Source organism: Salvelinus fontinalis, chromosome 17, assembly GCF_029448725.1.
Source record: "Salvelinus fontinalis isolate EN_2023a chromosome 17, ASM2944872v1, whole genome shotgun sequence".
In the NCBI taxonomy this organism is placed as follows: domain Eukaryota; kingdom Metazoa; phylum Chordata; class Actinopteri; order Salmoniformes; family Salmonidae; genus Salvelinus; species Salvelinus fontinalis.
The window spans coordinates 9686016-9701015 of NC_074681.1; the positions used below are offsets into that span (position 1 = coordinate 9686016).

Below are 15000 nucleotides of genomic sequence, written 5' to 3' on the forward strand. Positions count from 1 at the left end.
TCTCTGTAGTCTCCAGATTGCTGTAGTCTCCAGATTGCTGTAGTCTCCAGACTGCTGTAGTCTCTGTAGTCTCCAGACTGCTGTAGTCTCCAGACTGCTGTAGTCTCCAGACTGCTGTAGTCTCTGCAGTCTCCAGACTGCTGTAGTCTCCAGACTGCTGTAGTCTCTGTGGTCTCCAGACTGCTGTAGTTTCTGTAGTCTCCAGACTGCTGTAGTCTCCAGACTGCTGTAGTCTCCAGACTGCTGTAGTCTCTGTAGTCTCCAGACTGCTGTAGTCTCCGGACTGCTGTAGTCTCTGTAGTCTCCAGACTGCTGTAGTCTCTGTAGTCTCCAGACTGCTGTAGGGTCTGTAGTCTCCAGATAGCTCACTTCCAGATCTTTGTCTACAGGTCTCTTGTGTGTTTTATGATAACATCGTTGCCCTTTCATTCCAGTCAAATTACCTAGTGGCCTCATGGGAGGAATGTTACTCATATTTTTCAGAATTTCATAATTAATCAACATTACTTATATATATATTTTTTTAAACAGCCAAAAAATCTGGTGTTTCAATGTCAAAAGGTTTTGTTATATTTCAGTCTTCTGTGATGTATATAAAGTGTAATATTGGGATGCAAACTCAAAATTGAATACATCCCAACTATATCTGACATGGTCCAGGTGTCTTCTTATTTTAAACCCATTACCATATGTGTAAGGTGTATACTTTTGTTTCAAAGTAGATTTGTTTAAGACTAACAATAAACCTTTTGTGTGACCCTTATTTAGCCCACTGCAGCAAAAGGTTACCCAGAGAAATGTCTGTTGCTGAAACTTTAGCAACACTTGTCTTGGAACCTAGAGCCGGTAGGCTTATTGTAGACTTGTTATAGGCTCATTGTAGTCTTGCTGTAGTCTTATTGTAGTCTTGTTGTAGTCTTGTTGTAGTCTTGTTGTAGTCTTGTTGTAGTCTTGTTGTAGTCTTGCTGTAGGCTTATTGTAGACTTCTTGTAGTCTTGTTGTAGACTTATTGTAGGCTTGTTGTAGTCTTGTTGTAGTCTTGTTGTCGTCTTGTTGTAGGCTTGTTGTAGTCTTGTTGTAGTCTCATTGTAGTCTTGCTGTAGTCTTGTTGTAGTCTTGCTCTAGGCTTGTTACAGGCTTGTTATAGGCTTGTTGTAGGCTTGTAGTTTTTCTGTTCTACTCTCATACTGGACAATGGTATTTTAGGTCTTGGGTACTTGGATACTAAAAAAGAGAAACCACCACTCCAACAGAAGGCACAGCTGCAGCCGTTTAGCTGTAGTAACATCTGTCATATGTATTCAGCCTTTAGTAATATATGTGATTAATATTCATCCTTTAGTAATATCTGTGATTAATATTTGTTATTTTGTAATATATGTGATGAATATTCGTCCTTTAGTATTACATATGATTAATATTTATCCTTTTATAATATCGGTGATGAATATTGTCCTTTAGTAATATATGTGATGCATATTCATCCTTTAGTGATACATACAATGAATATTTATCCCTTAGTAATATATGTGATGAATATTCATCCTTTAGTAATATCTGTGATTAATATTTATAATTTGTATATTCAGACTTTAGTAATATCTGTGATGAATATGTATCCTTTCTTAATATCAGTAATATAAATTCAGCCTTTTGTAATATATGTGATGAATATTCATTCTTCAGTAATATATGTGATGAATATTCACCCATTAGTAATATATGTGATGAATATTCATCCTTTAGTACTATCTGTGATGCCTATTCATCCATTAGTAATATATGTGATGAATATTCATCCTTTAGTACTATCTGTGATGCCTATTCATCCATTAGTAATATATGTGATGAATATTCATCCTTTAGTACTATCTGTGATGCCTATTCATCCATTAGTAATATATGTGATGAATATTCATCCTTTAGTAATATCTGTGATGAATTCAAGCTGGTCTGCCACCTGGCTCTGGCTATGTTAGAATAACACGAGAGGGGGCTGAGTTGAGGGCTAACAGTTCAGGGTTGATGAGTTGAGTCTGAGGTGAGAGTTTGAAGTTGAAAGGTTAAAGGTTAAAGGTGAATGAATACTCACAGCAGGACCAGGAGCTCCGATGACACCTTGAAGACCTCCCGGACCAGGAGGACCCTACAAACAACCACGGGACAGAGACAGAAACAGTTAGAGGGGACAACAGAGTTAACAGGGACAGAGACAACAGAGTTAACAGGGACAGAGACAACAAGGAGACAACAGAGTTAACAGGGACAGAGACAACAGAGTTAACAGGGACAGAGACAACAGAGTTAACAGGGACAGAGACAACAGAGTTAACAGGGACAGAGACATCAGAGTTAACAGGGACAGAGACATCAGAGTTAACAGAGTTAACAGGGACAGAGACAACAGAGTTAACAGGGACAGAGACAACAGAGTTAACAGGGACAGAGACAACAAGGAGACAACAGAGTTAACAGGGACAGAGACAACAAGAGGACAACAGAGTTAACAGGGACAGAGACAACAAGGAGACAACAGAGTTAACAGGGACAGAGACAACAGAGTTAACAGGGACAGAGACAACAGAGTTAACAGGGACAGAGACAACAGAGTTAACAGGGACAGAGACAACAAGGAGACAACAGAGTTAACAGGGACAGAGACAACAGAGTTAACAGGGACAGAGACAACAAGAGGACAACAGAGTTAACAGGGACAGAGACAACAGAGTTAACAGGGACAGAGACAACAGAGTTAACAGGGACAGAGACAACAAGGAGACAATAGAGTTAACAGGGACAGAGACATCAGAGTTAACAGGGACAGAGACAACAGAGTTAACAGGGACAGAGACAACAAGGAGACAACAGAGTTAACAGGGACAGAGACAACAGAGTTAACAGGGACAGAGACAACAAGAGGACAACAGAGTTAACAGGGACAGAGACAACAGAGTTAACAGGGACAGAGACAACAGAGTTAACAGGGACAGAGACAACAGAGTTAACAGGGACAGAGACAACAGAGTTAACAGGGACAGAGACAACAAGGAGACAACAGCGTTAACAGGGACAGAGACAACAAGGAGACAACAGAGTTAACAGGGACAGAGACAACAAGGAGACAACAGAGTTAACAGGGACAGAGACAACAGAGTTAACAGGGACAGAGACAACAAGAGGACAACAGAGTTAACAGGGACAGAGACAACAGAGTTAACAGGGACAGAGACAACAGAGTTAACAGGGACAGAGACAACAGAGTTAACAGGGACAGAGACAACAAGGAGACAACAGAGTTAACAGGGACAGAGACAACAAGGAGACAACAGAGTTAACAGGGACAGAGACAACAAGGAGACAACAGAGTTAACAGGGACAGAGACAACAGAGTTAACAGGGACAGAGACAACAGAGTTAACAGGGACAGAGACAACAAGGAGACAACAGAGTTAACAGGGACAGAGACAACAAGGAGACAACAGAGTTAACAGGGACAGAGACAACAGAGTTAACAGGGACAGAGACAACAGAGTTAACAGGGACAGAGACAACAAGGAGACAACAGAGTTAACAGGGACAGAGACAACAAGGAGACAACAGAGTTAACAGGGACAGAGACAACAAGGAGACAACAGAGTTAACAGGGACAGAGACAACAGAGTTAACAGGGACAGAGACAACAGAGTTAACAGGGACAGAGACAACAGAGTTAACAGGGACAGAGACAACAAGGGGACAACAGAGTTAACAGGGACAGAGACAACAGAGTTAACAGGGACAGAGACATCAGAGTTAACAGGGACAGAGACAACAGAGTTAACAGGGACAGAGACAACAAGGGGACAACAGAGTTAACAGGGACAGAGACAACAAGGAGACAACAGAGTTAACAGGGACAGAGACAACAAGGAGACAACAGAGTTAACAGGGACAGAGACAACAGAGTTAACAGGGACAGAGACAACAGAGTTAACAGGGACAGAGACAACAAGGAGACAACAGAGTTAACAGGGACAGAGACAACAAGGAGACAACAGAGTTAACAGGGACAGAGACAACAAGGAGACAACAGAGTTAACAGGGACAGAGACAACAGAGTTAACAGGGACAGAGACAACAAGGGGACAACAGAGTTAACAGGGACAGAGACAACAGAGTTAACAGGGACAGAGACAACAGAGTTAACAGGGACAGAGACAACAGAGTTAACAGGGACAGAGACAACAAGGAGACAACAGAGTTAACAGGGACAGAGACAACAAGGAGACAATAGAGTTAACAGGGACAGAGACAACATAGTTAACAGGGACAGAGACAACAGAGTTAACAGGGACAGAGACAACAAGGAGACAACAGAGTTAACAGGGACAGAGACAACAAGGGGACAACAGAGTTAACAGGGACAGAGACAACAAGGAGACAACAGAGTTAACAGGGACAGAGACAACAAGGAGACAACAGAGTTAACAGGGACAGAGACAACAGAGTTAACAGGGACAGAGACAACAGAGTTAACAGGGACAGAGACAACAAGGAGACAACAGAGTTAACAGGGACAGAGACAACAAGGAGACAACAGAGTTAACAGGGACAGAGACAACAAGGAGACAACAGAGTTAACAGGGACAGAGACAACAGAGTTAACAGGGACAGAGACAACAAGGGGACAACAGAGTTAACAGGGACAGAGACAACAGAGTTAACAGGGACAGAGACAACAGAGTTAACAGGGACAGAGACAACAGAGTTAACAGGGACAGAGACAACAAGGAGACAACAGAGTTAACAGGGACAGAGACAACAAGGAGACAATAGAGTTAACAGGGACAGAGACAACATAGTTAACAGGGACAGAGACAACAAGGAGACAACAGAGACAACAGAGTTAACAGAGACAGAGACAACAAGGAGACAACAGAGACAACAGAGTTAACAGGGACAGAGACAACAAGAAGACAACAGAGACAAGAGATACAGTCAGTCAGAGCTAGCAGGGACAGTGACAGTGTATTCACACTCTATAGTATAAAAGTTGATCTGTAGTGACGTCGACGATTCTTAATGGACCATACTTCCAACACCGGACACTCTTTAGGTCATTGTTTCACAACATCTGTGGACCAGTACAGGTTTCTCAAGAGGTTTCTCTAGAAACCTTTCCTACAGGAGGAAAAGAAGATGAGGAGACATTACCTGTTCACCCTTGTCTGCTTTGCTTCCCTTCTGGCCAGGCTCACCAACCTCTCCCTGGGACAGAACACACAACAACACCAGTTATGATAATGACAACAACACCAGTTATGATAATGACCACAACACCAGTTATGACAATGACAACAACACCAGTTATGATAATGACAACATCACCAGTTATGATAATGACAACAACACCAGTTATGATAATGACAACAACACCAGTTATGACAACAACACCAGTTATGATAATGACAACAACACCAGTTATGATAATGACAACAACACCAGCTATGATAATGACAACAACACCAGTTATGATAATGACAACAACACCAGTTATGATAATGACAACAACGCCAGCTATGATAATGACAACAACACCAGTTATGATAATGACAACATCACCAGTTATGATAATGACAACAACACCAGTTATGATAATGACAACAACACCAGTTATGATAATGACAACAACACCAGTTATGATAATGACAACAACACCAGTTATGACAACAACACCAGTTATGATAATGACAACAACACCAGTTATGACAACAACACCAGTTATGATAATGACAACAACACCAGTTATGATAATGACAACAACACCAGTTATGACAACAACACCAGTTATGACAACAACACCAGTTATGATAATGACAACAACACCAGTTATGATAATGACAACAACACCAGTTATGATAATAACAACAACACCAGTTATGATAATGACAACAACACCAGTTATGACAACAACACCAGTTATGACAACAACACCAGTTATGACAACAACACCAGTTATGATAATGACAACAACACCAGTTATGATAATGACAACAACACCAGTTATGATAATGACAACAACACCAGTTATGACAACAACACCAGTTATGATAATGACAACAACACCAGTTATGACAACAACACCAGTTATGATAATGACAACACCACCAGTTATGATAATGACAACAACACCAGTTATGATAATGACAACAACACCAGTTATGACAATGACAACAACACCAGTTATGATAATGACAACAACACCAGTTATGATAATAACAACAACACCAGTTATGAGAATAACACCAGTTATGACAATGACAACAACACCAGTTATGATAATGACAACAACACCAGTTATGATAATGACAACAACACCAGTTATGACAATAACAACAACACCAGTTATGAGAATAACACCAGTTATGACAATGACAACAACACCAGTTATGAGAATAACACCAGTTATGACAATAACAACAACACCAGTTACGATAATGACAACAACACCAGTTATGACAACAACACCAGTTATGATAATGACAACAACACCAGTTATGACAATAACAACAACACCAGTTATGACAACAACACCAGTTATGATAATGACAACAACACCAGTTATGACAACAACACCAGTTATGATAATGACAACAACACCAGTTATGACAACAACACCAGTTATGACAATAACAACAACACCAGTTATGACAACAACACCAGTTATGATAATAACAACAACACCAGTTATGAGAATAACACCAGTTATGATAATGACAACAACACCAGTTATGATAATGACAACAACACCAGTTATGATAATGACAACAACACATTGTCTTTATATAGTAGGACCCAAAGATCCTTGATCCTATTTTATTTTATTTTATTTTAGCCCATCTTTAAAAAAAACTTTACACCTCATTGTCTATTCAAGCCCAATATTTTCCAAATGTCACCTTTACCGTGATTGGGTGGTAAATATTATTAGTGGAGATTTTAATTTGAATGGTCAAAGACCTTGGAGTTAGTGTTTGCAATGAATTGATTACTTGGCTCGGTCTATCCCTCTACTGGCACTCTCACTGTCACACTGTCGCTATGGAGGACGGGTGTGAGTGTGTGTGTGTGTGTATATCTTTTTTGTGTGGGTGTATGTGTGTGTGTGTGTGTGTGTGTGTGTGTGTGTGTGTGTGTGTGTGTGTGTGTGTGTGTGTGTGTGTGTGTGTGTGTGTGTGTGTGTGTGTGTGTGTGTGTGTGTGTGTGTGTGTGTGTGTGTGTGTCAGCGGGAGTGTCTGTGAGAGTGTGTGTGTGTATGTATGTAGGTGTGTGTGTGTGTGTGTGTGTGTGTGTGTGTGTGTGTGTGTGTGTGTGTGTGTGTGTGTGTGTGTGTGTGTGTGTGTGTGTGTGTGTGTGTGTGTGTGTGTGTGTGTGTGTGTCAGCGGGAGTGTCTGTGAGAGTGTGTGTGTGTATATGTATGTATGTATGTATATATGTATGTGTGTGTGTGTGTGTGTGTGTGTGTGTGATATGATAACACACACACCCTTGGTAGATATAAATCCAGTGCATTAGCTAAGAACATCCACCTTGTTTGCCCCAGACTAACAAAAAAGGATTAGTTGATGGCAATGCGCGCGCGCGCGCGTGTGTGTGTGTGTGTGTGTGTGCGTGCGTGCTTGTCTCCTCTGCAGCTTCGTTTCCAAGACATTTTTTACACCTATCCAACAGCATAATTAAACATGCCATAGACAGTCATTAAACCTGTTGGGGATGGGGGCGCTGTTTAGACTATTTATGCTAATGTGGCTAATTTTTTAAACGGCTTCCCACAAAATCCTTGATCGTACAATATGCATATTATTATTATTATTGGATAGAAAACAGTCTATAGTTTCTATAGGAGTTGAAATTTTGTCTCTAAGTGGAACAGAGCCCATTCTACAGCAATTTCCCTGACATGGAGTCAGATTTGAGAAACGTTGGCCACTTTTCTGAAGTCATTTAAAAGGGCTCTGTCGTTGCTATGACTATACGGACACTTCTTACGTCTTCCCCTGGATGCCTTTACGTGATGACGATTCCAACGGGCTCGATTGCTCGTTCACAGGCCCTACAAATGAAAAAAACCTTTAGCTAGCAAGTCTTTTCTTGCTGCGTAACGCGCGTGGAAGACACCGACCCTCTCCTGTTCCAAGCATTAGTTTAGCCTGTTATATTTCTCCGGTCATCTTTTCACTCGTTATAGGAGTTACAAACATCACAAAGTAGTTAATTTAAAGCGTTTTATAGCAATTTATATCCGTTTAGTGCGATTTTGGGACATTTATTTTTGCAACGATGTGAAAAGTTGGAAACGCTTTTCAGTTCATCCCGAACGTAGTTGACATTTCCACATGGCAAGAGGACAGCTTTCCACCAAAAGACGATTTCTCCCAAGAAAGGATCCTTTGCCCAAGATACTGATGGAAGAACAGCTCAAGGTAGGACATTTTTATTATGATAAATCGTGTTTCTGTCGAAACATTTTAGTGGCTTAGGACGCCATGTTTTTTGACGTAGCTTCGCTTGGCGCAAACTGTATTGAAAAGTAAGGATAAATTAAAAAATGTAATAACGCAATTGTATTAACCTGTTGGGGATGGGGGCGCTGTTTAGACTATTTATGCTAATGTGGCTAATTTTTTAAACGGCTTCCCACAAAATCCTTGATCGTACAATATGCATATTATTATTATTATTGGATAGAAAACAGTCTATAGTTTCTATAGGAGTTGAAATTTTGTCTCTAAGTGGAACAGAGCCCATTCTACAGCAATTTCCCTGACATGGAGTCAGATTTGAGAAACGTTGGCCACTTTTCTGAAGTCATTTAAACGGGCACTGTCGTTGCTATGACTATACGGACACTTCTTACGTCTTCCCCTGGATGCCTTTACGTGATGACGATTCCAACGGGCTCGATTGCTCGTTCACAGGCCCTACAAATGAAAAAAACCTTTAGCTAGCAAGTCTTTTCTTGCTGCGTAACGCGCGTGGAAGACACCGACCCTCTCCTGTTCCAAGCGTTAGTTTAGCCTGTTATATTTCTCCGGTCATCTTTTCACTCGTTATAGGAGTTACAAACATCACAAAGTAGTTAATTTAAAGCGTTTTATAGCAATTTATATCCGTTTAGTGCGATTTTGGGACATTTATTTTTGCAACGATGTGAAAAGTTGGTCACGCTTTTCAGTTCATCCCGAACGTAGTTGACATTTCCACATGGCAAGAGGACAGCTTTCCACCAAAAGACGATTTCTCCCAAGAAAGGATCCTTTGCCCAAGATACTGATGGAAGAACAGCTCAAGGTAGGACATTTTTATTATGATAAATCGTGTTTCTGTCGAAACATTTTAGTGGCTTAGGATGCCATGTTTTTTGACGTAGCTTCGCTTGGCGCAAACTGTATTGAAAAGTAAGGATAAATTAAAAAATGTAATAACGCAATTGTATTAAGAATTAAATTGTCTATCAATCCCTGTCCACCCTATATTTTTTAGTCACGTTTATGAGTATTTATGTATAAGAGTAGATCACTGTCTAAGTGGCGCAAGGACGTTTTCTTTACCAGCTTGTCTACATTTCACATTGTCTAACCATGATTTTGGTGGCTAAATATAAACATTTTCGATCAAACTGTATATGCATGTTGTAATGTGATGTTACAGGAGTGTCATCGGAAGAATTCTGAGAAGGTTAGTGAAAAAATTAATATCTTTTGGCGATGTTGACTTTTATCGCTCACTTTGGCTAGAATCAATGCTGGGCTGCTAATTGCTATGTGCTAAGCTAATATAACGATTTATTGTGTTTTCGCTGTAAGACACTTAGAAAATCTGAAATATTGTCTGTATTCACAGGATCTGTGTCTTTCGATTCGTGTATGCTGTGTATTTTTACGAAATGTTTGATGATTAGTAGTTAGGTAAACACGTTGCTCATTGTAATTATTCTAGTCCATTTGTGATGGTGGGTGCAATTGTAAACTATGCCATATACCTGAAATATGCACTTTTTTCTAACAAAACCTATCCCATACCATAAATATGTTATCAGACTGTCATCTAATGAGTTTTTTTGTTGGTTAGGGGCTATAAATATCTTAGTTTAGCCGAATTGGTGATGGCTACTGGTGTTGGTGGACAAATAAAAGATGGTGGAATATGCTAATGTGTTTTTTAGGTAATAGATGTACATCTTTACATATTGTGTCTTCCCTGTAAAACATTTTAAAAATCGGAAATGTTGACTGGATTCATAAGATCTGTGTCTTTCATTAGCTGTATTGGACTTTAATGTGTGAAAGTTAAATATTTTAAAAAAATATTTTTTTTGAATTTCGCGGCACTGGTTTTTCAGTGGGGGGGGGGGGGGAGTGCCGCTAGCGCCACGCTGATCCTAGACAGGTTAAGAATTAAATTGTCTATCAATCCCTGTCCACCCTATATTTTTTAGTCACGTTTATGAGTATTTATGTATAAGAGTAGATCACTGTCTAAGTGGCGCAAGGACGTTTTCTTTACCAGCTTGTCTACATTTCACATTGTCTAACCATGATTTTGGTGGCTAAATATAAACATTTTCGATCAAACTGTATATGCATGTTGTAATGTGATGTTACAGGAGTGTCATCGGAAGAATTCTGAGAAGGTTAGTGAAAAAATTAATATCTTTTGGCGATGTTGACTTTTATCGCTCACTTTGGCTAGAATCAATGCTGGGCTGCTAATTGCTATGTGCTAAGCTAATATAACGATTTATTGTGTTTTCGCTGTAAGACACTTAGAAAATCTGAAATATTGTCTGTATTCACAGGATCTGTGTCTTTCGATTCGTGTATGCTGTGTATTTTTACGAAATGTTTGATGATTAGTAGTTAGGTAAACACGTTGCTCATTGTAATTATTCTAGTCCATTTGTGATGGTGGGTGCAATTGTAAACTATGCCATATACCTGAAATATGCACTTTTTTCTAACAAAACCTATCCCATACCATAAATATGTTATCAGACTGTCATCTAATGAGTTTTTTTGTTGGTTAGGGGCTATAAATATCTTAGTTTAGCCGAATTGGTGATGGCTACTGGTGTTGGTGGACAAATAAAAGATGGTGGATTATGCTAATGTGTTTTTAGGTAATAGATGTACATCTTTACATATTGTGTCTTCCCTGTAAAACATTTTAAAAATCGGAAATGTTGACTGGATTCATAAGATCTGTGTCTTTCATTAGCTGTATTGGACTTTAATGTGTGAAAGTTAAATATTTTAAAAAAATATTTTTTTTGAATTTCGCGGCACTGGTTTTTCAGTGGGGGGGGGGGGGGGGTGCCGCTAGCGCCACGCTGATCCTAGACAGGTTAACATCATAATAGCTTTAATGTAATCCTCTTAACCCACAAAACATGAGGCATGTGTATTATACACTATCAGCTCTGCCTCGTCCCAATGCCCAGAACGACAGCTTTTATCCCTAACACATGGTGCAGTATACAGTACACTGTATTACTGAACTATACTGTCAATTACTGAACTGTAAATTACTGAATTATAATGTCAATTACTGAACTATACTGTCAATTACTGAACTATACTGTCAATTACTGAACTATACTGTCAATTACTGAACTATACTGGCACTTACTGAACTATACTGGCAATTACTGAACTGTCAATTACTGAACTATACTGTCAATTACTGAACTGTCAATTACTGAACTATACTGTCAATTACTGAACTATACTGTCAATTACTGAACTATACTGTCAATTACTGAACTATACTGTCAATTACTGAACTATACCGTCAATTACTGAACTATACCGTCAATTACTGAACTATACTGTTAATTACTGAACTATACTGTCAATTACTGAACTATACTGTCAATTACTGAACTATACTGTCAATTACTGAACTATACTGTCAATTACTGAACTATACCGTCAATTACTGAACTATACCGTCAATTACTGAACTATACTGTCAATTACTGAACTATACTGTCAATTACTGAACTAAACTGTCAATTACTGAACTATACTGTCAATTACTGAACTATACTGTCAATTACTGAACTATACTGTCAATTACTGAAAAGTAAGTAAGCCTTGTTCGAGCCAGAATGGCCCATAGGGCAGGAGCCAGAACGGCCCATAGGGCAGGAGCCAGAATGGCTCATAGGTCAGGAGCCAACTATAAGTTAGCGATACCTTGTCTGCCTCTATAACTATAGGTTACTGTAGCTTCTCTGTCTCTATAACTATAGATTAGTGTACATTGTCTGTCTGTTGGTGTACCTTCTCTGTCTATATAACTATAGATTACTGTACATTGTCTGTCTGTTAGTGTACCTTGTCTGTCTCTATAACTATAGGTTAGTGTACATTGTCTGTCTGTTAGTGTACCTTGTCTGCCTCTATAACTATAGGTTACTGTACATTGTCTGTCTGTTAGTGTACCTTGTCTGTCTATATAACTATAGGTTACTGTACCTTGTCTCCGTCCTCTCCAGGGGGCCCCTGGGGCCCTGCAGGGCCAGGAAGACCAACTGGACCTTGGATACCGTCACGTCCAGCTGGTCCCGTGGGACCTTTCTCTCCCTGGGGACAGACAGATATTAGGGGCCACAGTCAACAAACAGTTAAAAATACACATGGTTCATGATTAAAAAAAAAAAAAATGGTGATGAAAAAACAATCACTTGACCAAGGAATGAAAAAAAAATATGTAAAAAAAAATATATTTTTTTTGTGATGAAAAAACAATCACTTGACAAAGGAATGAAAAAAATTGTAAAAGTTTTGAATAAAGTCTAAGGACTGTGTGTTTGTTCTGAGGATGTGCACTCACCGGGCCTCCCTTCTCTCCGGCTGGACCCGGACCTCCCTGGGGTCCAGTGCGTCCTGATAGACCGATGGGACCTCCAGGACCGGCAGCACCTCGTTCTCCAGGAGAACCCTGCCCAGCCAACAACACATTACAACATCAACAGGACCGATCACTGACCTTTGAGAATCCTTCTGTTCTATTGCCATGTCCAGCATACATTTACACGTACACGTGAGTCATTTAACAGACTCTCTTATCCAGATCCATTACAGTAGTGAGTCATTTAACAGACTCTCTTATCCAGATCCACTTACAGTAGGGAGTCATTTAGCAGACTGTCTTATCCAGATCCACTACAGTAGTGAGTCATTTAGCAGACTCTCTTATCCAGATCCACTACAGTAGTGAGTCGTTTAGTAGACTCTCTTATCCAGATCCACTACAGTAGTGAGTCGTTTAGTAGACTCTCTTATCCAGATCCATTACAGTAGGGAGTCATTTAACAGACTCTCTTATCCAGATCCACTACAGTAGTGAGTCGTTTAGTAGACTCTCTTATCCAGATCCACTACAGTAGTGAGTCATTTAGCAGACTCTCTTATCCAGATCCACTACAGTAGGGAGTCATTTAACAGACTCTCTTATCCAGATCCACTACAGTAGTGAGTCGTTTAGTAGACTCTCTTATCCAGATCCACTACAGTAGTGAGTCATTTAGCAGACTCTCTTATCCAGATCCACTACAGTAGTGAGTCATTTAGCAGACTCTCTTATCCAGATCCACTACAGTAGTGAGTCATTTAGCAGACTCTCTTATCCAGATCCACTACAGTAGTGAGTCATTTAACAGACTCTCTTATCCAGAGCCACTACAGTAGTGAGTCATTTAGCAGACTCTCTGATCCAGATGTAATCAGACTGGCCACTCAGACAGGGTTAACAGAGAGACCTCAGGGCTGTATTCAGACTGGCCACTCAGACAGGGTTAACAGAGAGACCTCAGGGCTGTATTCAGACTGGCCACTCAGACAGGGTTAACAGAGAGACCTCAGGGCTGTATTCAGACTGGCCACTCAGACAGGGTTAACAGAGAGACCTCAGGGCTGTATTCAGACTGGCCACTCAGACAGGGTTAACAGAGAGACCTCAGGGCTGTAATCAGACTGGCCACTCAGACAGGGTTAACAGAGAGACCTCAGGGCTGTATTCAGACTTCTAAAAGAAGATTCTCTCTGATAGGAGAGACTCAGTGCTGTAATCAGACTGGCCACTCGGACAGGGTTCTGATTCTGGTGGTTCTAAATGGTGGAAGATTCTCTCTGATAGGAGAGACTCAGTGCTGGGTATTGGCTGGAAGCCGTTGAAAAGACTGTTTTGTTTATCACCATGATGTCAGAGAAACTCCCCATCAAAGAACTGGTATGACTCTGAAAAGTTTCCTACGCAAACACACACACACACACATAATGTAAACACACACACACACACATAATGTACACACCCACACACACACACACACACACACACATAATGTAAACACACACACACACACATAATGTACACACCCACACACACACACACACACACACACATAATGTAAACACACACACACACACACACACACACGCACACGCACACGCACACAGTACACAGACACACACATTCTGTACACACACACACACATACTGTACACCCACACACACACACACACACACACACACACACACACACACACACACACACACACACACACACACACACACACACACACACACACACACACACACACACACTGTACACAGACACACACATACTGTACACAGACACACACACACACACACAAACTTTGATTCAGGGACACATCTGAGCAGCCACCTGCTACCCTGAGGACCAGTCTGTTTCATGGCAGAGATCTCCTCTGATACACACACAGACACACACACACTTTCTGACTAAACTAAACACACAGCTGAACACAGACCCATCCCCTGGCAAGAAATTGATGAAAGGAAATATCAAATGACTGCTGTGTGTGTGTGGATATATGTGTGTATAATGTGTGTGTGTGTGTGTGTGTGTATATGTGTGTACAATGTGTGTGTGTGTGTGTGTGTATATGTGTGTACAATGTGTGTGTGTGTGTGT

At 40.3% G+C, this 15000-nt stretch overlaps 1 protein-coding gene across 1 annotated transcript in view; it reads right to left on the reverse strand.

Moving 5' to 3' along the window:
* LOC129814526 (collagen alpha-1(XI) chain-like) overlaps positions 1 to 15000 on the reverse strand; it is a 167087-nt gene that overhangs the window by 21610 nt on the left and 130477 nt on the right. Inside the window, exons 31-34 of the mRNA XM_055867712.1 lie at positions 12877 to 12984; positions 12519 to 12626; positions 5194 to 5247; positions 2093 to 2146 (exon numbers count right to left, since the gene is read on the reverse strand). Coding sequence (XP_055723687.1) covers positions 2093 to 2146; positions 5194 to 5247; positions 12519 to 12626; positions 12877 to 12984 — 324 coding nt within the window. The remainder of the gene's footprint in view (positions 1 to 2092; positions 2147 to 5193; positions 5248 to 12518; positions 12627 to 12876; positions 12985 to 15000) is intronic.